This window comes from Sylvia atricapilla, chromosome 16, assembly GCF_009819655.1.
Source record: "Sylvia atricapilla isolate bSylAtr1 chromosome 16, bSylAtr1.pri, whole genome shotgun sequence".
NCBI classification, from domain to species: Eukaryota; Metazoa; Chordata; class Aves; order Passeriformes; family Sylviidae; genus Sylvia; species Sylvia atricapilla.
Genome location: NC_089155.1, coordinates 3,638,264 through 3,663,892, shown reverse-complemented (window position 1 = coordinate 3,663,892; position 25,629 = coordinate 3,638,264). Strand labels below are relative to the sequence as shown.

The 25,629-nt window shown below is 45.8% G+C and overlaps 1 protein-coding gene across 1 annotated transcript in view; it reads right to left on the bottom strand.

Moving 5' to 3' along the window:
- Positions 1 to 246: 246 nt before the first annotated feature.
- PTPRT (protein tyrosine phosphatase receptor type T) overlaps positions 247 to 25,629 on the bottom strand; it is a 452,620-nt gene continuing 427,237 nt past the window's right edge. The window contains 10 exon segments of the mRNA XM_066331046.1: positions 247 to 2,472; positions 3,187 to 3,322; positions 4,142 to 4,305; positions 6,757 to 6,882; positions 10,686 to 10,817; positions 14,311 to 14,484; positions 19,553 to 19,702; positions 20,871 to 21,006; positions 23,573 to 23,727; positions 25,019 to 25,135. Coding sequence (XP_066187143.1) covers positions 2,419 to 2,472; positions 3,187 to 3,322; positions 4,142 to 4,305; positions 6,757 to 6,882; positions 10,686 to 10,817; positions 14,311 to 14,484; positions 19,553 to 19,702; positions 20,871 to 21,006; positions 23,573 to 23,727; positions 25,019 to 25,135 — 1,344 coding nt within the window. The 3' untranslated portion in view covers positions 247 to 2,418.

Below are 25,629 nucleotides of genomic sequence, written 5' to 3'. Positions count from 1 at the left end.
TTCTGCAGTCAGCAGAGTCAAAAACACTTTGCTGACTTGTAGCTTCTTCATACCTGGGCAGTTGTTGAAAAATCTCATCCTGGGATTAGAATTCCCTCTCCCCTTTTCTCTCCCAACACCTGACCTACACTGTCACATCCAGCCACCAGTAGTGAGAACACCAATATTATACTTTTCCTCCCACTTTTACCTCATAGCTTCACTTTGCCTTCTAGCTATTTTTCCTGCTGAATTGTCTTTAGTTGCATAGAGAAAACCCCAGTTCAGACCAGTAGCTTGTCCCTTGAGATGCCAGACACCCAACAACAGCCCCAGCTGGAACTAAAGCTGATTTCATGATTTATTTTTTTTTCTTCAGGCAACAGAAAGGACAGAGGCTCCTGTGAGAAGGTGGTTCACAATCAGTTAAGACCTTCAGGATATTAAAGCCAAGAATCCAAAGCTCCTCAGAGAAAGTCCAGGTGGTTCAGCATCCTTTGCTAATCAAGAGGGGCACTAATGAACCCCCCAGCACCCTTCCCTAGGCTGTGCTGGTGGGTGACAAAGGTCTGGTTGGGTACTGGTGTGTCTGAGTTGAGAGCTGCTTCTGCCAGATTTCATTTCCATCCCTCCTGGTCATGACAAGTGTGTGACTATTGAAGAAAGAATGACCATGAAACTGAGGTGCCTTTTGAATTCACAGACAGAATTAGCAAAGCATTTTGAACTTCTGCCATGCCCTGTGCCAGGCATGGGCAGGACAGAGCTCCCAGCAGCCTCTGAGTATTCACCTGAGGGTGGAAAACTACAAGGTGATAAGAAAATTTGAGTTCCCTTAAACTCTTACCTTCAGTCTATCTTTTAGCAAGTCTGAATTTGAAGACCCTTCCACCTCAGAATCTAATTTACACACAGAGCAACTTCATATCCCACATCCTCAAGATAAATAAATGGCTAAATTGAAATACTAATTATTGTAAAGTCTTGTTCATTCAATTATTTTTCCCCCCAAGATTACCCTGCAGTCCTTAGTGATTAACTACTTTAACATACTTCTTCAGAAAAGCAATTTCTTAGCTTCTAAGGAGTCAGAATGAGGTCCAGAACCGTGGCAAAACACATCTGGTGTTTGTTTCAGAAAAGGAGACCTGCACAGGCATTTGTGCAGAATAAAACAAAAGTTGTTTTGTTTAAGAAGAGAAATTGCTGTGCTGGGCTAACGCTTCTCTTTACAGGTGTCAGAATAGGTTTCTGTGTATGTACATCACCTTTCCTACAGCTCCAAAGAATTACAGTTTTGAAGCTTGTGGGGCCTGGAAATAGTGAGGAAATCTCGCCCAAACAAAATTTGAAGAACCTTCAGACTTTAAACTCTTGACCTGGAACTTTCTTTGCTGTCTGCTTGCACAGTGCCTAGTTCAGCAGGGTCCTGGCATGACTAGGGGTCCTAAGTTCTACAGCAATACAAATAATAAATAAAAAATAGTCATACATAGAATATGAGCAATAATACCTACTTCATACCCTGTTTGTCAAAGACACACTGCACCCCAGCTAATACTTGGGAAATGAGGTAACCAAGTTACCAAAGTTGCGAGACAAATGCAATTTGTTTGATGCAAATATTCAACCTTCAGGCTCAAGTGGCTGGGAAACCCCTCAACAGCTTCAGCAGCAAAAGGACACAGACCAGAGGGATGGAACTGGGTCATGCACAGCCCTGGAAGTCGAGCAGAAACTGGGAGGAAATATTTGTGTGGAGGCAGTGAATCCATGAACAGATTCTCATGCCCACCAACTAATTTCATGCTTAAAGGGACTACATTTGGGAAGAGAATTCCAGTGTAGTCTTTTTTTTTTTTTTTTTTTTTTTTTCTTTGTGTGTGTGTGTTGGCCTTTTCATTTGGAAAAACAAATAAAAGGAAACAGATAAGGTAGACAAATTGTAATGAAACATTTCATGTATCCCCTATGGCTATCTCGTTTTTCCCAAATGACTGCTGCATGAAATTAAAAAAATTAAAAGGCTGGGATTTGAGAACAAAATTATAAATTAAAAAGGAGACATTTTAAAAGAGAATTTCCTAAGGGTTTCATTCCTTCCCCACTCTGCAGCAAGCAGAACAAAAACACAATCCAGAAGAGGAGAGAAGTCAGAGGGGATTAGAAAGTCCAGTCTTTCAGCCTGTCTCCCATTTTGCTAATTTTTACAGTAAGTTATTTAAGAAGCAGTAGATGTTCCGATAGAAAGCAGGCAGCAGCACACACAGGCATCATCTCCTCCTTCCAGCGAGGTCTCTGCAACCTCAGTCTCTTGCTGAGAAGGAGGGAGAAGTTCTCCTTCCCACACTTGTTACTGCCTTCCAGTGTGGGACAGGGGAGAAGCATCCACCAGAGTTTGGGGTGTGGCACACCGTGGGGTCCCCTCCCCTCGCTGGGCTAAAAGGAACTCAAGTATTCCAGTGCAACCTCGTATACAAATTTATACTGTTCCTGAAAGAGAGGACACAAAGGAATGGGATTAGGACATGGGAAAACTCCTCAGAGCCTCGTTCTACAAGCAAAAATGCCTCTTCCCTCTTTCTTAAACCCTTTGGCAGGAGCAGGCAAACACTGGTGGTGTTTCTGAGTGACCCTGAGCAAGCATGGCTGGGAGATGAAAGTGGAAGTCATCAGTGGAAGAGAAAACACTCAAAGAGACAGCTCCAGTCTGGACTATTCATGATTTGCCTCCAGCCCTCACTGCACGTGTGGCTTTTGAGGCACAAACTCAGTGTGATGGATGGAGATGACTGAATTCAGGGCAGTTTAATCTCCTGGGCTGCAGGCAGCCAGGCCTGGGGGCTGGACTGTTCTCCCTTCCTGGTTTCAGGATGTCTCACAGCACCCAGCACTGGGCTGGACAAATCCCTGCATGGACAGAAGGATAGATCCCACTCTTCCCACAGCCATGGTGACAGCTCTGTGGGGTTTGACCTCCAGAAGCAGCTAGGCATGGGACACAGGTTCCATCACTCTGCATCCTTTCTTCTCAAAAGGAGAAGGAGGAAGATGCACTGAACATGCTAAAACAGTTTTAATTCTGGTGTCTTCATGTTCCCATTCATTTTGATGCATCCTGAACTAACCCATTTTGACATCTTCTTACCTACCCTGAAGTTGCCTGCACACACCCTGGGTGGGGAATGAACAGGAACAAAGCCTTACCAGTGACTCCACCATGTTGGATTTGTTATTCCGTAGCGTTTTCACTATGTGGAACACGTCGATGATGTTCTGCTGCTGGATCATTTCACACACGCTGCAGATGGCACAGAAGGTGCCACTGCGTCCCCCACCGTTCCTGGGAGCAGGAGAGAAGAGGTCAAGGTGGAGCTGGGGAGGCTGAGGGGAGGAGAGCACACAGCCCACACCCCGTGGACACCAGGGAAGGTCACCAATGTAAGGGCTGGTCATGGATGTTCAAGGGGCCTAAAGGGGCTTGAACCCCTCACAAGAGCTCGAGGGGGTCTCTGGACAGGGATGGAGTGAAAGGACACAGGGAATGGCTCCCCACTGCCTGGGGGAATGGATAGATGGGATATTGGGAAGAAATTCCTCCCTTTGAGAGTGCTGAGGGCCTGGCACAGGGTGCCCAGAGCAGCTGTGGCTGCCCCTGGATCCCTGGCAGTGTCCAAGGCCAGGTTGGACAGGGCTTGGAGCAGCCTGGGACAGTGGAAGGTGCCCACTAGATCTGAGTGGTGTTTGGGGTCCCATTCAGCGAGTCTGTGAAAGCGGAGACCTGTGGAACAGGGGCAGGGATGGATGGAAGGGTTAAGGGATCCCTGGAGTGGGGACAGGGAAACTCAGGGACTGCAATCCCTGCTCTGGGCTCACAGCAGCCCTGTGCTCAGAGCTGGGTACATGCTTCAGCCCCGGCTGGGCTCCAGTCACAAGACCTACAACATACCAGGGCTCTTGGAGCTATTTCTCACTGCAACCAGTAAAGTCCCTGGGCCAGGATACTACAATGCAGTACAATATTAAACTCGAACAGTATTATAAATGTACTTTAACTCCCTTTTCCCAGCTGAAGCCTAGCAAACCACCAGATTTCCAGACCCACAACCAGCCGCCTTCACACAGCAGCAGTGAGGCCGCGGTGTTTCCCAGCCCTACTTACAGGCAGTGCACCACGGTGCGCCCGTCCCTGCCATCGTACTGCTCCTGCCACTTCTCCAGCCTCCGCACCGCCTTCAGCAGCGAGCGCTTGGACGGCGGCGTGTCCCTGTAGGCCGGCCAGCCGATGTACTGCAGGTGCTGCACGATGCGGTAGCCGTCCTGCGGCTGCAACACACAGCCCGCTCAGCGCACGGGCGGGGACGGGACGGGACGGGGACGGGGATGGGGATGGGGACAGGGATGGGGACGGGGAGAGGGACGGGGACAGGGACGGGGACGGGGATGGGGATGGGGACAGGGATGGGGATGGGGAGGGGATGGGGACGGGGACGGGGAGAGGGATGGGGACAGGGATGGGGATGGGGACGGAGACGGGGACAGGGATGGGGATGGGGACAGGGATGGGGACAGGGACGGGGATGGGGACAGGAACGGGGACAGGGACGGGGACAGGGATGGGGATGGGGATGGGGAGAGGGACGGGGACAGGGACAGGGATGGGGACGGGGCTGGGGACGGGGACGGGGAGAGGGACGGGGACAGGGAGAGGGACGGGGAGAGGGACGGGGAGAGGGACGGGGCTGGGGAGAGGGACGGGCAGGGCTGGGACACGAGCAGGGGAGAGGGACGGGGCTGGGGACAGAGACGGGGCTGGAGACAGGCACTGGGCAGGGGTGAAGTACAGGGCAGGGGAGAGGCACAGGGCTGGGGAGAGGCACCGGGCAGGAGAGAGGTACGGAGCTGGGGAGAGGAACGGGCAGGGGAAAGGCACGAGCAGGGGAGAGGCACGGGCCATGGGAGAGGGACAGGGGAAGGAGAGATGCTCGGGTGTGGGGAGAGGCTCGGGGCAGGGCTGGGGCACTGCTGACACAGCATCCTCCCCTCTGCACCTGCACTGCTGGGATTCTCCACGCTGGGCACCTGACACAGTGCACAAACGAGGGCTTTTCTCTCCCCCGGGTAACAATTATTACAGAGCAGACACCAAGTTGCAGGGGGGTAGCCATGCACCCCCACCCGCAGGTGTTCCCGTGTTAGGAAAGGATTTGGGTTTCATTCTTTGTTTCGCCTATAAGGCAAAGAACCAGAAACTTTGATGTTCTTCTCAACATAACTGGCCAAGTGCCAGAACAAAAGCACCTGTTGGATGCTTGGAATAGAACTCAAGACCTATAGCTGTTTCTATTGGGCAGGATGCCAAAAATCCCCCTTATCATTTCATCCTTAAAGGAGAGCAGGAAGACTCTGGGTGTATTTTTGGGGCATTGTAGCAGGTGCAAAAGGGGGCTCCCCTGCACTGTGGGCAGCTTTTATTCTTTTGTTTTGTATAGTTTATTATTTTCTCGTTATATTATAACATTTTTTGCTTTTATAGGACACTCTCAACCATGCCATCTCGCTAATTATTAATAAGCCATTTTTGAGAGGTTGCTGGACAGCCCCCAGAGTGTGTTGGAGCCTCGTGGAGCTAAACACACCTGGCTTGGTGAGAATTCCAACACAGGGGAGCCTTGTTTGGTTTCCAGAATAGTTTCATCACACTGCACAAACAAGTCAAATGTCTCTTTCCTGGCTGACTGTGCTGTGCTATAAGAAGTAGAAGCAGCCCTCAAAAATCCTCTGGGGATTGTGGAGGGAAAGGATCCCCACAAATTCGCTGGCAGTGTCCGTGGTGTTGGACATGGATGGGTGCAGAGAGCTGGGAGGGCACAGCACCCGCCCTGGAGCCCTGCACCCACGGGGCAGCTCCATGTGAGAGCCACAGAGCCTTGGTCTGACCAGTGTGATGACCCCCAGGCTCTCCCTGGGACACAGGAATGTGTCTAACATCCAACCAGGTGATCCATTTCTGTGGCTGGACCACAGGGTTCCCTCTGCAGTGCCACAGCTGAACTGCTGCACAGGCTCTGGCCATGCAGACACTGATGTGTTAAACTGCACAGAAATATAATTTGCGAAGCCTGCTTCCACTTCTGACTAGAAAAAAATGGAAGAGGAATAACAAAGGAAACATAATCAATCTGGGAAACAACTAATGAGAGAAAAATCTTCTGCTGAAGCCCTTTCCTGCAGCCCTGAAGTCGGATTGCCAGGGCTCAGTGTGCAGATAAACTTTGTTTCTATCATTTCAGCTGTCCTGGGGCTGAGGGACACAGACAAAGAGTTGCTCACAGAAATGGCAGTTGCTTATTTATAGGGAAAGCAATGGCAATTGGGAATCCCAGTCTAGCCAGTAAACACTGCATCTGTCTTCAGAGATGCTGCCTGGGAGCTGACAGATGGAGAGCTGCTGACACCATCCCAGTTTATTTCCTGCAATACTGATGGCTTTATATCGGCTACTAAGTGATGAATTGTCCTCAAATATACACAGAAAAATGTTCACCATTTAAATACGGATTTTCAGCTCATATCATCCACTTGCTGCCTTCAGCCAAGAGTCCTTTAGCAATGCAGGCTGATTAAATGTTAATTAAAGGAAGTAGCTGCAGTGGAATTTCATTCCTAGGTGAGAGATTCTGCATCTCTAAACCACAAGTCTTGGCTCTGCCTCTTCCTCAAGCCAAAATGTGTTTTTGAGAATAACTAAGGAAGGTGGGGTTTCTCCTCTCTTACCCGGGCCATGTTGCAAATCCGGAATATCCGGTTGATGATATCTTCATCAATGTCTGCTGAAACAAACTCCACTTGGATGGGGCCATAACAACAGGACGTCTTCTCCGGCCAGTACTGCATGCAGAGCTAGAAAAAAACACAAAATGAAACAGAAATCTTAATTATTAACATACCCGATCATTCCTTTTGGATCTACAACCAGCTCAAAATCTATCATCAATCCTGTACTTTGTGGCTTTGTTCAGAGAAGATCTCATTCTAGCTCAGTAAAACATTTTATATCCCGAATATGAAGAAAAAAAAAAAAAGAAATATATTTAGGGCCTGGATTTTCTTCCTCTTTATATTTGTATGAACACAATTTGGAAGTGATTGAATTTCGGGTTTAGAGGTGCAGAGAAGGTGGCTGCCAAATGAAGCTTCTGTAAGGGTAGAGATCTAACAGGAACATTAAAAGATTAGTGTCTGTAGATAAATTTAATAGGAACCATAGAGATTTGGTAAAAATGAGGAAGCAGTACGGGCACCAAGAAAATTAATCTTAATTCAAACAAACTGGAATGTCTTTTTTTCTGGAAGATGAATTTTTGAGTTTTCTGGCTCTACCAGTGAGCAGGGGAAGGAGAGTGAGTTTGTTCTGGGAGCAACAAGAGCAACTCTGGTTTCAGAGAGAACCATTACTTCACCTCTGAAGTTTGTGAAGCAGGCTGGGAGTCTTTTTCTTCTGATGATATTACTGAGTTGAAAGGACAAAAAACCACTCTATGCACACAAATTACAATCTAAGGATTTTAAATCCAGCTGGAAATAGATCATGGCGCAAAAATATTTTGCATGAGATCTCATTAGCAGTTTCTGCTAAGATTGTATTTCTTTGTGTTTTTTTTTTCTTCCTATTTTCAAGTGTAATTTTGTACAAGTTTTGAAACCCCCAGATGCTCATTTGAACTCGATCTCGAGCTTTTCAAGTTCAATCACTGCCAGCAACAACGTCGAGTGTGTGCATGCGACTGCATTAATTCTGCACTCCTGTTCTTCCTTTGATCATAGAGGATTGAAATTGGGTGGGATATTCACACAATCTTATGCATCTTTGCCCTTGTTAGTTTTTCAAGATTAAGCAAGCCAGCCAAGACCACACAGGCAAGTCCTTTGAAGGGTTTCTTTACTCTTCCTTCAGACTTTCAAGCTGCCTTAGTGATCTGCTCTCAAAGCATCTGTCCCACAGGCAGGGAGATGTGAGCCAAGCAGGAGCTTTAGCAAACAACCTCAAGGTGCACTGGAAAGCAGAAAAAGATTAAACCTTTCTTCGCATGGAAAATTTGCTCCTCCCAGAGCAGCTCTGTGAATGGCCACCTCTCCAAACACACAGGTGCATTATACACTGCTGCAAGCAGCCTGTTGGGTGCCCTGACCTGCACAGGGGTTTATTTACCTTTTCCCTGCTCTCAGGGCACAGCCTGGGATCAGACACTGATGAACAGACAGGTAATGACAACATTGTCCTGCAAGGACAGTGCAGGCACAGTGCCAGGTTCTCTTCCAGAAAACACATCTCCACAAGGGATCTGATGATTTGTTGGAAGGAGCTGCAGAGAGATCTGGATTGATGGGCTTGAGGCCACTCAGTCACACATGGTTGTGTGTGGTCTGAAGGGCAACAGAGCTGGGGAAGAGGCTGGAGCCCCCAGGAGCAGCTGAAGGAGCTGGGAAAGGGGCTCAGCCTGGAGAAAAGGAGGCTCAGGGGGAAACCTTGTCATTCTCCACTACACCCTGAGGGTGCAGCCAGGTGGGGACTGGGCTCTGTTCCCAAGGAACAAGGGACAGGATGAGAGGAAACAGCATCAAACCATGCCAGGGGAAGTTTCGATTAGATATTGGGAAAAATTCTTCACTCAAAGGGTGGTCAGGCAATGGAACAGCTTCCCAGAGCACTGGTGGAGTCACCTCCCCTGGAAGGATTTAAAAGACGTGTGGATGTGGCACTTGGGGCATGGGTCAGTGGTGGCCTTGGCAGTGCTGAGGTAACAGCTGGACTCAATGATCTTGGAGGTCTTTTCCGCCCCAAATGATTTTAGGACATCAAACTATCTTACTGTGTCCTGGTAGCTCATAAAATACAAACTTTAAAATTCTCCCTAACTTCCAGTGCCACCTGGGTGTTTTGGCATGGGCTGCACTCTCGAGGGAGGTGACACGGTGCTACAGAAACTGTCACAGTGACTTCATGCACTGCCAAATCCTCTTTTCTGTGCCTACAGACCACATCATAACAGCAAAACTTTGCTAGGGAAAAAAAATAAGCTTTTTGCAGAAAGATAGTCACAAGAATAACACTGGCTGGGACTGAAAGGTTTGTGTTTTCCCAGAACCAAGTGTGAGGAAGTGTGTCATTTCCAGAAAAAGCTGGGTTTTGCTTTGAAGTGTCAGGAAAAAAAAGGTGAAATTTGTCTCTGGATTCAATGCTAAGATGCAGAACCTAGGAGGGTGGATGGGAGAAGAAAACAGAAGATACAGAGGACCTCTGGCTCCTCACAGAGTGGTGGGACTGTGCAGGCACCAGGAGAGCCCACTGCTGAACAGGGCTGTCACTGGGGCTGGAATGGAACGCCACTGAGTTCCCCCTGATGGGACATCCCCTGAAGGACTGGGGTGATTGGCTTCTCCATCATCATCCAATAATTCACTGCCTTCAAGTGTGCTAAGACAGGGAAGACACAAGTGAAAAATGAATCCATAAAGTACCAACTATTGAGGGTTCCTCTCCTCTCGTTGAGCAAGGGCTGTAATGGGTGAATTAACTGTGCCAAATGTACTCTCCACACAAATTGCATGATTAGACCTTTTTGAAAGCTGTTATCCTCTGCCACTCATCAGCAAGGTGGCTGGAGACAGCAGGGCAGGAGGAATGGCAAAAGCTCTTCCTTGGCAAACTCAAATCCTGAGAATAATGCCATGTCCAGTGGCCAAACCCTAACTTGGACGTGGAATTCAAAAGGTAAAAAAAAAAAAAAAGAGATAAAAGGACAATATAATCCTCAACCTGTGCAAAGCACATTTCTCAGTATTACAGAATCGTACTGGAAAACTCAGGAGAAAGATCCTTCAAATTATTTCAGCTCTCTTGGCTTTATTCTTCTGGAAATGCCATGTGACAAAGGCAAGTGTGAAGTACCCTGGGGCTGTGGAAGGGCGCATTTTCCTGAACCAAACACAGACAAAAACATGAAAGGGGAGAAAGTGGGTTTGGCAGGGAAATTCTGGCCTCCAAAAACGAAGTAATTCCGTAATATATATGTATATAGAACGTTTTGATACTTTTAAATAGATCTATTTTACATAATTTTATATCAAAGTATTTGTATAATAAATGGGGAGACTTTATAGCAACTTTCCAGTACCTAAAAGGGGCTTCAGGGACGGCTGGAGTGGGACTTTTCAGAAGGGTACAGAGTGATAGAAAAAAGCAGAATAGCATTAAGCTGAAGGAGGGGAGATTAGATGGGACATTAGGAAGAAATTCCTCCCTGTGAGGGTGGGCAGGCCCTGGCACAGGGTGCCCAGAGCAGCTGTGGCTGCCCCTGGATCCCTGGCAGTGCCCAAGGCCAGGCTGGACAGGGCTTGGAGCAGCCTGGGACAGTGGAATGTGTCCCACCACGGCAGGGGATTGAAGTAAGATGGTCTTTAAGTTCCCTTCCCATCCAAACCCTTCTATGATCCCTGTTAATTACAACAAGAATTAGCTTGCAAAGAACCAGGCATATGGACTTATTCTCCATTAAACCCCTAAAACATCACCTATTACTTTCCAGCTCCCCCCTCATTCACTTATTGGGGTGGGAGGGCATCAGAAAATGGCAGCAGGGAATCTCTGCAAACCCCCTGGATTTGAGAAGGGAGTGACATGCCAGGAATGAAGAGCCACTCACCTGTGCTGCATCCATCTCGTTGAGCATCACCACAGAGGAGCAGTTGTAATCAAACACCAACCTCCAGAAGTCTGCAATGGTGTTGGGCAAGGGGTGCTGGGTGACAATGAAGGCAGCGGGTTGCTTGTGGCTCTAACAAAAGGAATAAGATTAGTTAGGAAAAAAAAAAATTCAATCAACTTTTATTCAAAGGACTATTCCACCCGGGAGGCTGTGGGGAGGCAATCTGAGCCATTTAACCAGATTATACAAATCACATCTCCTGCTCCTTGTTATCGCCCCGCAATGAATGAACGCCTCCTAATGGGATTCTTCTGCTCCCAATAAAGACATTTCATTAAAAAGTGTCACAAGAGCAGAGATTACCCAAATCAATTATTTATATTTTGAGACTCAGCAAATAATGCTAATTCTACTATTACTACTACGACGACTATCAGTGATATTAATAATTGGAAGGAAAACAGCTGGAAGCAAATGCTCTCCTTTGTGCTGCAGTGGCCTCCAGGAACTCCAGAAGGGATTAGCCCCGTCTGCTGTGGCTGCCTGGGGGTGCAGTGTGACAGAGGTGGCACGTTTGGATCCCAGCCATCCTTTATGAGCTCGTGGGGCAGCATTCAGAGCCTGTGACATTGCCATTTAATTCCTGATATTATTCTTTCACCTCAAAAAGACCCCTCTGTCCTCAGTCTCCCTAAGCACGGAGGGGTGGGGCTGAGTTAATGAATGTTTGTGAGGCTCTCAGGGATGAAAGGCAACAAGCTGAAAAGTTTATCTCTTCCCACCCATGGCAGGCAAAGCTTAAATGAGCCTGGAAACAGCACAGACCTTTCTGCTGTACATCTGTGATGCAGACTTGAATCAAAAGGCACACTAATTCTGGGGTAAAGAAAACAAAAAAGCAGAAAAAAAAACCCTCCAATGGAATAAAAATGTTGGATTTAAAGTGAAGAAATGAATAAAATCCTGAAGTATGAAGCTGCCCATTGTGGGGGTTTGCCTTTTCTCCTCCTTGTGAGGCAGATGTGGGTGGAAGTGCTGAGCAGGCCATGCTGGGATAAAGGAGCTTCTGAGCGTGCACCTGTGAGGAGGGTGATCAGGCATGATGTAGAGAGAAGGAAAACAAAATGAATTCTTGGGAAGTTTTAGTCTGGAATGGACTTTTGTCTTCTTCCCCACTCTGAATTCCACGTCTAGAAACACCAGAATGGGTCAAAAGCTGTGAAGTACCAGATCAGTTGTGGCAACAGAGAGACAAATAAAATAGTGAGGTTTATCTCCTAACTAAACACCAGAATGTTCCTGCAATGGTTTTTTCATGGTGTGCCAGTAGCAAACTTGGCTAAACTCTTAAGTGAAGGTCACATGTGCTTGTTGAGTTTGCCATTAGGAGGAAAAGAAACCGTCCCCAGCTCTTTGCCACAGGTGAGGAACGAGGTTACTGCCCTATTTCAAAGGGAAAGTAACACAGAGTGTGAATTACTCATGCGAGAGAACATGTGTGGGATTGTGGGGGAATGATGATGTCAAGAACATGTAAATTCCTGTTTTTCTCCAAACCCCATGGATTAAACACAAATCTATTACTTCTTCATGGCTTGACTCATGATATAACTTAAGTCTCATTTTTTAAGGATTATATTCCATAGTGTTGGGGGAAGCTGAGGGACAGTTTTGCTCCTTTCGAGGCAATATGGGATGGATGGAGGGTGTCCTCTAAGAGTCTCTGCTCAGTACAAGACTTCACACCTCAGCAAGAACAGATAGGAAAATTTAAGATTCTGGCTGTTCCCCTGTGATTATTTTTGGCCCAAAAGTTCCTGAATCCTTTATGGAAAGATAAAGGAGAGTCAGAGAACATCACGGTGGCTGAATATCAATGACAGGTGAAAAACTGCTTTGTACTTTAAAAAGATTAATCCAGTGGAATTTTGTGGGGAAGGATGCAAATATTTGCAAAGTGATTTGAGGTAATGAGGGCTGAATTGTACAAATATTCCCAATCCCTAAGAAACCAAAGACTGGAGTGTGCTTCTGCAGATGTGCAAAAGCACTAAACACACTTTAAAAAACAAATTTCCTTAGGCATGTTTGCAATGAAAACATCACTATCTTGCTGAAAAAAAATCTAAAATAAATTCTGTGACCATTTTACTGGATATCTTAAATGCAGCAGTATCGCTGCTTCCCAAAGACTGAAGAACAGAAAATTAAAAAAAACAGAGATCCTGCTGCTGCCAGGGAAAATTCGATGGCATTTCACCCTGGATCATATTTACACATACTCCAACTGCAATAATTAGTGGCTTTAAAGACATCTGTGTCCAAAGGCAGCACAGCAAAAAGAAGCCATCAACATAATTCATCCTCTACAAATGACCCATGCTGTGAGATTCCAGGCTATAAACAAAGCGAGGGAAAACGCCTTTGGACAGAGTCACATCAGCTCAACTCACGTCCTTTAGCCTGAAAATATTTTGCACATCTGATCCCTGCACTCCCACATTTTTTACTGCATAAGATCAAATCAATCACTCGCTCCACACTGCAAATTATCCTTTTCAAAGAGCTGGCCAGGCAAACATTTATCCGCCCAATGGATACAAAAACCAATGTATGGGAAGAGCTGTCCCCCCACTTTTTTGTGCATCTACCTTTCTGTGATCCAGCCTCAGACTGCACACTGAGGGATGCCTTTGCCAAAAATTTGTATCCAATGTGGTGCAGAACTAGGGTGTGTGATCACAGAATAACAGAATGCAACAGAATGTGCTGAGTTGGAGTGGACCCTCAAGGAGTCCAATCCCTGGCCCTGCACACCACCATCCCGAAGAGTGCCCCAAAGTATTGCCTGAAAGCTTCTTAAACTCTGTCAGGCTGGTGCTGTGACCACTTCCCTGGGATAATCATAGTCTGGAGGACATCTTTTGGTGACAAAGAGAAAATCCACAGAATTCACAGAATCACTGGGTTGGAAGAGACCTCCAAAATCATCGAGTCCAACCCAGCCCTAACACCTCCACTAAACCCTGGCACCCAGTGCCACATCCAGCCTTTTCCTAAACACATCCAGGGATGGTGACTCCACCACCTCCCCGGGCAGACCATTCCAGTACTTTATCACTCTTTCTGTGAAAAACTTTTTCCTGATATCCAGCCTGTATTTCCCTTGGTGCAGCCTGAGGCTGTGTCCTCTTGTTCTGTCAGTGCTGCCTGGAGAAAGAGCCCAACCCCAGCTGAGCACAGCCACCTTTCAGGGAGTTGTAGAGAGTGACAAGGTCACCTCTGAGTCTCCTTTTCTCCAGGCTGAACCACCCCAGCTCCCTCAGCTGTTCCTCACAGGGTTTGTGTTCCCAGCCCCTCACTAGCCTCGTGGCCTCCTCTGGATGTGCTCCAGAGTCTCAATGTCCTTCCTAAACTGAGGGGCCAGAACTGGACACAGCACTCAAGGTGCTGAGTACAGGGGGAGAATGACCTCCCTGCTCCTCCTGGCCATCTGCTTTTCCCGGTTTGGAGACCCCAGACTCAGAAAGTACAGCTAAGTAAGCTTTCTTCTTTAGATCCATTCCCCGAGAAAAGCACCATGGGAGGGGATAAACTCCTGTCAGGCCAGAGCAGTGCTTACATCCATGAGGGCAGCATTGATGTAGTTGCTGGACTCGCCGTCCACGGAGATGAGGAAGGGCAGGCAGCGGTCCAGCGGCAGCACGTCCATGCCGCGGTTCTTGTCGTGGTTGCGCGGCAGCAGCCCGATGCTGCAGTCCTCCGGCCGCACCCGTGGCGTCACGATGTTCAGGGTCTGCGGGGAAACAAGGACGGTCTTGGGTTGTGAAATCAAAAAAGCGTTTATTCTATTCCATCTGTTGAAACTTGGTTGGAGAGATGTTTTTTCTTTATCTGCTGTAACTCCAGGAGGGAGGAGGGCGCTGCCTTTCTGTTAACGAGCCAGCTGTTAAAACTGGGTGGGGCATTGTTCCTTATCTCTGTTCACACTCGCATTATCTCCATGGGGATATCTTCTGTTAATGGGCCATTAAAGCTCATCAGCCCAGTGCCTCCCATTACCTCTAGGGGGGTATCTTCTGCTAATGGGCCATCAAGGCTCACCAATGACATGACACATTACATCATCCCATTGTGAGATGCTCTACCCAGAGAGGAAAAGCCAAACCATTTCCACGTAGATGAAAAAACCCCACAAGTGTCACCAGTCATGCAGTGCTCCTACAGGACTCCTGAAAGAAGACTGGACCCATCTCTGGACCGTTTTTTCTCTACAGGACCATCTCTACTTCCAACAGGACCATGCCAGGAAGGCTTACCATCTGCCACTCCAGGAAGGCTTACTTATGGACTGTTTCCAACACCTTGACCAACAGGGTGTCAGATTGTATTCTGACTCTGTCAGTGGTCTTTTGTATTATTTGTATTATTGCATTTATTTTATTTTACTTTTTTTTTTTTCCTATTAAATTGTATTTCTGGCTTGGAGTCTCTCACTGGTTTTGGTATTAAACCACTACAAGGACACAAACAGCCTCAGTGCTTCGGGGTTCACCTCCAAGGAAGATGCATAATACGTTTGTTTTAAAGGTCTTTATTTGGGTATGATCTTTTCCATAAATGAGCAACTACTTGCTTACAATTATATAGTACACTCTGAAACCAAAAGTCCAATTTTAGGGTAGAAAAAAAGGTTAAAGTAATTTTAAACTTTCCCAGCTAAGGTTCTGAAAATAAAGAAAACAAAAAGTTCATAAACCAGTATGAACATGCATGGATAATGACCAATTAATAAAAATCATACAAATCTTCTAATCTCTGAAGATTTTCATACTAATCATTGCTTCATTTCCTTTGCAACCATATTTGAAGTGACAGTGGATCTCATTTTTTGGAATAATCTTCTGGGATATTTACACAAGCCTAATGTATGCAATGCTCCTGCATTATTAATAATTTCTGTGGGACAGAAATGAAAATTTTACTTCACTTGCTAGGGTTTCCCTTGAACTTCTGAGTCCTTTCAAGCAATGCAAAGCAAGGCCCTGAGCCAGGAAATCATTTTTACTCATCAGAGTAGCAGAGCTTTGGCTGTTGCCTACAGGGGAAACTTCACAAAATAAGGACTTTGTTACCCTTGTAAACCATGGCTCAGGCCTGCTGCTTCAGCTAAGCTGAAAAGTGTTGTGATGGGTGGAAAAATTATAAAAGAAGGGCCTTATAAAATCAGGCCTGCTCTATTAAATTAATAGCTAGCCTGTCATTCCTTCTAAGTGCAGCTAACAAGCAATTTGTAAGTTCCCATATAAAGCTATTTTGAGGATGAGAAGTTCCTTTAACACAACAATGTAGTCCGAGGGTGAAAAATAAGTTCACCTGTGATAACAAGGGATTTGTCCCATGAGAATCAGTAAAGAAAATATGTAAATAATCTGAGAAAAGATAGATTTGATGGACAAGTAAAATACCTTTTACCAACCAACAGAATAATTAACAAGAAAGCTATTAACCAATTAAGTTGCCCTCAAGGTTTGTAAAAACTGTATAAAAGACAGCGTGCTGGTATAATAAAGAGCCTTCTGAAGATTTTACTGTGTCCCTCTGTGTGTCATGTCTGCCCTAACAATGATAGAAAAGGGCCATGGGAAAGTGATTCGGCTGAATTAGAAGTAGAAAATGAGTTCTATAACCCTGACGTGCTCACATTGTGGTTTATGGTGGTTGGTTGGATTACATTTGTTGTTCTTAAATGGGGTGTAACTGATAACAGGGTAACTGCTTAAAACAGCCTGGTTCTGCAGGAGGGGCTCTCCTTTGCACCTGCCTGGGGACTCTGTGTTACACAGCCTCGTAACATTTGGCGTCCCAGAGATAAAAAGGAAGAAGCACTCAGGAGCTTGTTGCTGCTATAACACATTGTGTATTGCAGATTGTTCTGAGGAACCCTTCCAAACATTGTGAGCTCGAGCAAAAATTGAAAGCACTATACACCTCTCAAACATTTCCAGCTCTAAACCCACAGAGCAGCTAGACAACATTTCTGTTCTTTCCTAGTGGTTAGAAATAGATGTCACAGGTATTACATGCAGCTTTGAGCTGGTGATGAAGTGAAACCTCTTCCTGTTTCTACCATCCTTAGGGTAGAAGCACAAATCCTCCCCCTTCTTCTGATGAGTCCTGTGCAGGTGTATGCTGAGTACTGACCACCCAGCAGGCCAAAATGTGTTCAGAGCATCTGGTGATCCCTCAAACTGACTTATCTAATAAAACCTAAGATGAAATGTAGTTTTGAGGTTTTTGTAACAGAAAAGTCTATTTGTTTCATATATTATTTACATTGCCACTTTCCTCTTGAAGTGACACAGGATGCTTCACTTACATAGTCATACCTAAGCTCTGGGGCCTTGCTGTCAGCCTTTGAGTGATATCTGCCTTTCCCACAGCTTGACAGACTATGTTTCTTTAAATCAATTTTACTTTTGTGTTCCCCATTGTGGAGGCCCCCTGACAAATCAGTCCAGGTTGGTCAGCAAGGATCAAAACTCAGAAATCAAAGTGAATGCATCCTAGCACCAGTGCCTAAGTGGTGGTAGATCAGTGGCTGTCTGATGTCATTGTATTTTCACTTTTACATCTCCCCTGCCTGAGCAAAGCCCACGGAGTCCTATAGTGAACTCTCTGCAGCCAGAAGAATACAAAATATTTAGGGGCCAAAAAATAAAAAAAAAAAAAATCTTACAAAGAGCTGGACTTCTGCCACAGAGAGGTTACAAATGATGAAAAGAGGAAGGTCAAACAATCCAAGATAAAAGAATGTGTCAAAGTATAAAACTTGAAATAATATAGTTGCTCTAAATTATTCAGGTTCTGCATTGTCTGGAGATGGAAAGCAGGGAGTCTGGCTGGAAAAACAACATGAAATCTCAGATCTCTGACAGTGCAGATAATCAGGCAGGTGACTTGCTGGTGATTTACTCCTGCCTATTTTATGCTGCTCCCCTCTCTCCCTTGTTCCTGTACTAACTCAGATTACAAAAACTCTCCAGAGTGAGCTTTTGTGTGTCCAGACAACATGTAGAGCATGAGAAACACATCCAGCCTTACCTCAGGGCCAGTGGGACCTAAATACCACAAACTGCAAGCACAGATCTATAGTTACATCAACTGGTTCCTAAAGATTGCAGTAGAGATAGCAGCTTTTGCATTAAATCCAGACAATCAGGGCTGAGGAACGCTCTGAGCCAAAATCCTGTAAAAATAGATTCTACAACGAGACAGACACCAAACCTCTTATGCAAAACACAGAGGAGCAGTTCCTTCCCACAGGAGCTGCCAGCCCCTGGCAGCTCAAAAGAACAAGCACAGAGGTGACAAATCCCATCTCATATCATGACAAATACACCCAGAAAGAGGTGGGTTTTTTTTTAATAGTGTTTTTTTAAATGGCATTTGATGAAGTTCAGCTCTGGCTCCTTCATGCCAAGTATTCAGAACCAGAAACACTTTTACAGACCTGTTATCACCTGAGAGAACCAGATCTTTTTTTAATTGAACTGCCATCAGTTGGGATCCACATCCTTTATCTCACTATACCAACCCTGATGATTCCCTGTAAGGCTGCAGATAAAAGATACACATTCTTCCTTTGCACAGAGAGGGAGGAAAAGGGGCCTCTGACTCAAAAGGCTGGTGATCCCAAAAGACATTCTCTTGCTGTAAAAGATACTTTCCTGGGAGAGGGGGTGGGAATTTACTACAATTAAAGCAATTTCCACCTTTTTAATCTGACTATGAGTGGCCTCAACAAAGAGTAGATGTCTCTCTCTATCCTATCAAACTCACCTTGCTCCAAATTTCCCAGTCTTGTTTTTTTTCCCTACATCAGTGTTGGCTCAAAATCACAGACCCACAGAGTGTTTTGGTTTGGAAGAAACTTTAAAGCCTATCCATTCCACACCTGCCATGGGCAGGGACACCTTCCACTATCCCAGGTTGCTCCAAGTCTCCTCTAGCCTGGCCTTGGACCCTTCCAGGGATCCAGGGGCAGCCACAGCTTCTCTGGGCAACCAATGCCAGTGTCTCTTCAGCCTCACAGTAAAGAATTAAAGATTCATGGGTAATAACACTGGAAAACTTAGTTCAGTGTTTGGAATGCTGGGTGAATTCTGCACTGTGTGAGAGGAACAACTGCACAAGATCCATGGCTGGAGTGTCCCAGGCCCGTTTCCCAGGGTGGGACAAGCAACAGCAACAGGAAACAAATGAAGGGCCCCTATTTTGTTGCTTGCCCTGGACAAAGAGCAGTAATGGAGCACTTATGAGTTTTACTGTCCATCATTTTGAGTATCATCACCAAGTACCTGGCAAAACATCTGCAGCGAACTGTGGGATTCATTGACATTTAATTGAAAATTAGCAATAGCCAAAATAATGCTCACTGAGCTCCCTCTCTCCCCTGTGTGGGAGGTTGTCAACAAGTTGATTGTCAAAGCTTGGAGCACCATATGAGCCACAAGAATGGATAATAAGGCACCTTGAGGCACAAATGTTTCTGTATAAATTATGGAAGGAAATGAACAGCACAATCCTCATTAAAATAAGAAGTACAGCATTATGTGTGAAAATTAGTACCCTTGCTCTGTTGTAGTGATGGGGACAATTTTTTCCTTGCTGAAGGCTGAATAGTCCATGCTCAAAAACAAACCTCTGCCTGACCCAGTAGTACAACAACAACAATCAACTGAAATCAGACCTTGGCTCAGTGTCCCCCTTGTCTGCTCTGCTGGAAATCACAAAATAACACACAGAATTAGATTAAACACCTTCAATACACCAACTGCAGTGACTGAGACATATGAAATTACCTGAAACTCATCTTTTATCTGGCTGGAATTGGTCTGTGGATCCAGTCTGCTGATGTTGTAATATATGGATCTGAACTCACAGACTGGAATGGCTGTGTTGCCACAGAGACATGCCTCCAAAATGGCATCATGGACAAACACATACTGCTCCTGCACAGGGAAGGAGACATTAAAATCACATTTTTAATACAGATCATGAAATACCACTCTTCTTTTTTTCTTAAGTCATGCCTAATATACATATTTGGCTCTGTTTCACGTGGAGACAAATTGCACAGTGTGCTGTGTGACAGCTTTGCGAGCATATTTCATCCATCATCCAACGTGAGATCTCACGTGTTTGCTTCAGATTTACAAGGAAAATGGGGAGTTTGCACTCTCAGGAATGTTGGGACAAAATGGGGCTGGGCAGAGGAGGACATCAGGGTGAAAAACCCCTCTGTCCACACAGCAATGGTCAAGGATGGACCTCCAATAACACCAGAAAATCACAGAATTGTTTAGGTTGGAAAAGACCTCTAAGATCACTGAGTCCAACCCAGCAGTGCCAAATTCACCACTGAACATGTCCCCAGGTGCCACATCTCCATGATTGCAGGGATGGTGACTCCACCACTGCCCTGGGCAGTCTGTGCCAGGGCTGGACAACCCTTTAAATGAAGAAACTTTTCCTAATATACAATTTAACCTTCCCTGGTACAACTACAGAATTAACAGGTTTCTTCAGAACCCGGGGGTTTGGGTATTCTGGGTAAAACTCTTTCCCTAACTTAACTATGGGGAATCCAACAAAGTTAACAGCCTTTCTCTGTTCCAGGCTATTGTCCCTCAGGAGGGAAAGGGGTTAAGGAACACAGGAACACACATAAAACCTGTGCAGCAGGATAACAGTTCCACAGGAGTTTGTGCAGCTGCCAGACACTGTGTGTGTGATGGAGCACCTTGCTGAACCAGCACCCAAAGCTTGAATCAAAGATGTTTCGTTTGCTTAGCTTGTAATTGATATACACTAGGTGCTGCTGGAGCCTGCAGTGCTCCTATGAATGAGTCATGAGAGGCTTCAGGAGCTCTTTTCTCCTACTATGAGGATAAAATTATTCAGCAATGCACAGATCTAAACTTCAAGGTTTGCCCTCCTGTCTTGGAGGCCCCGAGTAGCTGCCAGTGAATTGATTCAGTGCAAATCTGGGCATGTTTAGCCACTGAAAGTTCTGCATAATCAGGGCACAGAGCGAGCCACTGCTGACTTTATAAATTGCTGAGCAGAGAAGCTGACAGGAAAGCAGCACCTCGTGCAGGGAGAGCTGCTGGCACTCACCTCTGTCTGCACCAGATTGACCCTTTGGGAGCGCAGCTCTCGCACACAGTTGAAAATATCCACCACGCCCTCGTTCTCTGCCATGTCCAGCATGATGTCGATGGCAATAAAGCACCCTGTCCTCCCAGCCCCAGCACTGCAAAAGGGAAAAGCAGGAGGGTGTGTGTCCAAGGGGGTGTGGAGAGGCAGGGCTCTGTGGAGGAGAGAACAACAGCACACACACTGCTGTCTCCTCCTGGGAGCTGCTCCCTGCTCCCTGCTGGATTCATTGTTCTGTTTGAGGATTTAAGGGGAGGAGGGGAAATAATATTTCTTATTATTAAGGGGAGCAGAAACAAAAGGTTTGTGTTATTGAACATCAACGAAATATTGCAAAAATACTCGTTATAATTTGACAGGTCAGGTCACCTGCACACCTCTCATCACACAGGGGAGAGCAGCCTCCGGGCTGCAAACACAATTCCAGAAATTCCAGGCACAATTAGAGAAATTTCAAACACAATTCCAGAAATTCCAGACACAATACCGGAAATTTTCTTCCCTGGGACTCTCTGGAAGGCATGCATACATTTACTCCAGCGGGCATGATGGAAGGAGCTCAGTCCTCCACCTCAAATCCTTCTTTTCCCTTTGCAATCCAGAGGAGTTTGGATCCTGAGGAGGGTGATTTCAAGTTATGGATTGTAAATTATAGAGAAAGGAGCTCGAGGCTACTTGAACCCTTCAGTTCAGAGTTCCCCACTGCTTGTGAGAATTGGGCCATCTCCTGCAAAACTGTGTTGTCATCGTGTCCTCCTTCCCCTCCGGGAAATCATCCAAGCTGCTTAGGTGTGAAGGATGGAGAGAGGAGAACTCTCCACATTACTCTGTCTCTTCGCATCACTCTGAAGGAGGCAGGAGAACTCTGCTCAAACCAGGGAAACTTCAGCTGCACTGAAAACTCTACCAGCGCCGAAAGCAAGGAGATATGAATGACCATAAATTAATGGGCCAGATTAATCAACTGCTGAATAGAGAGAAGATATTTTTCATTTGCAGAATTTTAATGAATAAGTGGCATTTCCTCTCCCTTTATCTCTCAGCTTTTCAGAATTTTAACAAATAGTTTTACCAGTTCTATATTTAGAGGATCCTGGCACTTCATAAATATCCCACAGTGATATTATCCAGGCAGGCGTCGGTGGGGAGAATTTGGTAATTACCACTTAAAGCAAGTCATTAAAATTCAAAAGCAGATAAATAACATGGAGGAAATGGCATTTCTTCATTAAAATGAGAAGGATAAAAAGCCTCTCCTTGCTTTCTTGGTGACAATGAGTCAGGTTCAGACACCTTCCAGGGCCAGCCCCATGCCATAGCACCAGAGCAGCAAACTCAGGCCCTCAGCTGTAAATGAAATCTCTTCTGCCAACTCCTCAGGCTTAGCTGTGCTTGATTATAAAACTGACTCACTGCTTGCTAAAAAAAAAAAAAAATCTAACAAAACAAAACACCCACCCAATCCAAAACTGCTTAGAAAAGATAAAATTTAATTGATTTTCTTTTATAAAGTAGTTGTGGGATGTATTTTCTCTCTCTTTCTGAAGACACAGAGTGGGAACTAGAGGCAATTCCTGTGGATGGATTAGGGGTGAGATTTTGGGACAGCCAACTCTGCTCTCTAGTCTTGTGCTCAAGCCACATCTTTAGCTTATACATGTCCTGAGCCCTGCAGTTGTAACTGCTGCTACAAACCCAAACTGCATTTGTAGCAATGCTTTTCCTTGCTTTTGAAGTCACTTAACTCCTTTTATTTGCTAGCTGGAAGACCCTGGGCAAGTTTTTAATCTGAGATTCCCACCCTACTCTTGGGCTTTCAGGAAGCCAAGGTGCCCAAGGGCTGGCAGCCAGACCCAGACAGACAAATATTTCAGACCATTAAAACATAAAATCATAAAATGGTCTGTACTGGAAGGGATTTTAAAGATGATGTAGATCTAACCCCTGCTGTGGGCAGGGAGACCTTTCACCAGAGCAGGTGAGGCCTTTAATGCAGGTACAAAGCTGAGCTGCACCACATGGGGCTATAGAAAAGCAAAGTTGCTTTAAAAGTCTCTGGTTTTGTGTCAGTATTGTCCATTCTGCCACATGAGGTTTGAGGGCCTGGAATGGCTGTCCCAGATGTTCCCCAGCCCTGCCACGAGCTTCCAACAGGGCACAGAACATTGGGGGCATTCCCTACATTTGAAAGGTCCTCTCTGACCCACTCCCATCAACTCATAGAATTCACAGAACCACTGGGTTGGAAGACACTTCAAGATCACAGAGTCCAACCCAGCCCTAACACCTCAACTAAACCCTGGCACCCAGTGCCACATCCAGTCTTCTCTTAAACACACCCAGGGATGGTGACTCCACCACCTCCCCGGGCAGCCCATTTGAGTACTTTATCACTCTTTCTGTGAAAAACTTTTTCCTGATATCCAACCTGTATTTCCCTTGGTGCAGCCTGAGGCTGTGTCCTCCCATTCTGCCTGGACAAGGAGACTTATGCCAGCTTGTCTCCAGATCTGCCACTTTAGGGAAGAAAACCACATTCTCCTTTGTTTCCTGGCGAGGTGCACAAACTATTAACCCTTAAACAGCTGCTGGCTATTGCCAGGAGGGAAGAAAAGAGAAGGAAGAGCTGCTGGAGGAAGGGCTGAGGAGGAGAGATGACCTACCTGCAGTGCACCACGATGGGTCCTGCCTCGGGGGGGTTGAGGAACTTGACCTGCCTGACGAAGCCCAGGAGCCCCGTGGCGTAGCAGGGCACGCCGTGGTCCGGCCAGCTGGTGAAGTGGAACTGCCGAATCTCCCGGATCTCATGGTAGCCTTTCTGAGGAGACAACACAGCCTCTGTTTCTCTGCCATCACACCCCAATCAGCGTCTTCTGCTCCCCTGCTGCCTTCTCTGACGCAGAGGGATAACGAGCACTGAGCTCTCACTGTGCACGGAAATGCGTCCAGAGCTGCTTTTCACTCTGGAAATGTTTTCAGCCAAATTCCAGTTCCCAGGGAAGTGTAACACTCATCTGAGGGCTGGGAAGGTGGGTACCAGCTCCCAGTTCCACCCTGTGGTCTCTGCATTCAAACCCACCTCACCAGGGTGACCTCAGCACTCCATGGCTGTGTGTACCCTCATCCTCTTGTGTTACAGCCATAAACCACCAAAAATTACCTCGGAAATCCTGTTTGAGGCATTGAAGTATGAGCCTGGGGAATGAACATGTTGAGAGTGGGCATGCCCAGGTAAGAGCAGATTTTTGTCACATCCTGCCAAAAATTCTCAGTTTAAGATACTGATGGCAGTGAAAAGGGCAGAAATTGGTACTCAAAGCCATCTTTTCTGGGGAGAGCAAGTTGTTGGTATGTGGAAATCATACCTTTATCTGCCCTGCAAAAAATAACCCAGAACTCTGGGTCAGTTGTGGTTTATTGTACAGGAAATGTGGGTGGAGTCCAGCAGCAGCTCCTCTAGTCTGTCAGATTTTGGCATTAGCATTTCTCACCAAGTTTTCTAATGATTTAATGAAATATGGAGCTGATGTGTCAGAAAACTGAAGCAATATTCCCAGTGTGGCTGAAGTTCATTGAGCAGGAATTTTGGAAAAGCTTTAAAACCACTTACTGAGTGTTTGGAAAGTAATTTCGACAGACCCTGGAATATTCTGACACTTTGACTTCCAATTTCTAATTAAAAGCAACAAAATCTTCCAAATCCTGCTGGTTTGGAGATAGTTTTTATCCTCTTGCTCTTATTATATTCTCATTGCCGGTGAAAGGGGACCCTACCTGGCATCCAGTTTAAGTGGTACCTTTTTTCCTCTACCATTTGCCACTGTGAAACAAGGCAGTTATTATTCCTGGCACACCATCAGCTATCTGCTGCCTTTTGGATGCAGTTAAACTTTATGCACTGTGGATTCTACTTTTGTGGCTACGTCAAGATGTTCCTGTAAAACCATTTGTCCAAAAATGGAACCCCTGTCAAAAATTTGGTTTGCTGAAAGTGAAGCCTGTCCAAATAGCACAGCTCCCACCTCCAAGAGCGTTCTGGATGTGTTTCCCAGAGCTTCTGAGCACAAATGAAGTGTGTCACAATTTCAGCTGCCTGAAGACCTCCTTACCTTTTGGACAGTGAAGGTTCGTATGACATACTCTGCCAGTGGCTCTGTCTCAATTAATGTGACTTTAATATCTCCATAGACTTCTGTGTCATCTGGCCAGTATCGAACACACTTCACCTGGGAGGAAAAGGAAAAATATTGAGAGGAACTAGTTCAAGTTGAGTCAGAGCTGACCTACATTTTCCTCCACTTTCAAGCTGAAGCCAATGCAAATTGGGCTTCCTTCTGATGTGCAGAGTTGCCAAAATTAACTGTATAAATTATATCAAAATTCCTTTACTATACACAGAAACAACAGGCAGGGTTTTTTTAAAGTTCCCTTTGTTGTCCATATGAATGGAAATGATGCATTTAGATATTTTTTTTTTTAATAAGTCTCTTTTGACTTTCCATACGTGCCTGGCTCATATCAGATGTACAGAACACCTGACAGTCACCACCACCATCCCTTTTGAGAAAAATCTGTGCTACTGTTCTGTAATTCTGAACTCACTCTGTTTAGCCAAAGAATTTCAGTTCATAGGGATTGTGGGATACATGTTAAGACACTGAATCTGTTTGACTCTGAGCTTTCTTTATCAGATGTGGACACAGACTTGGCATTTTACCAG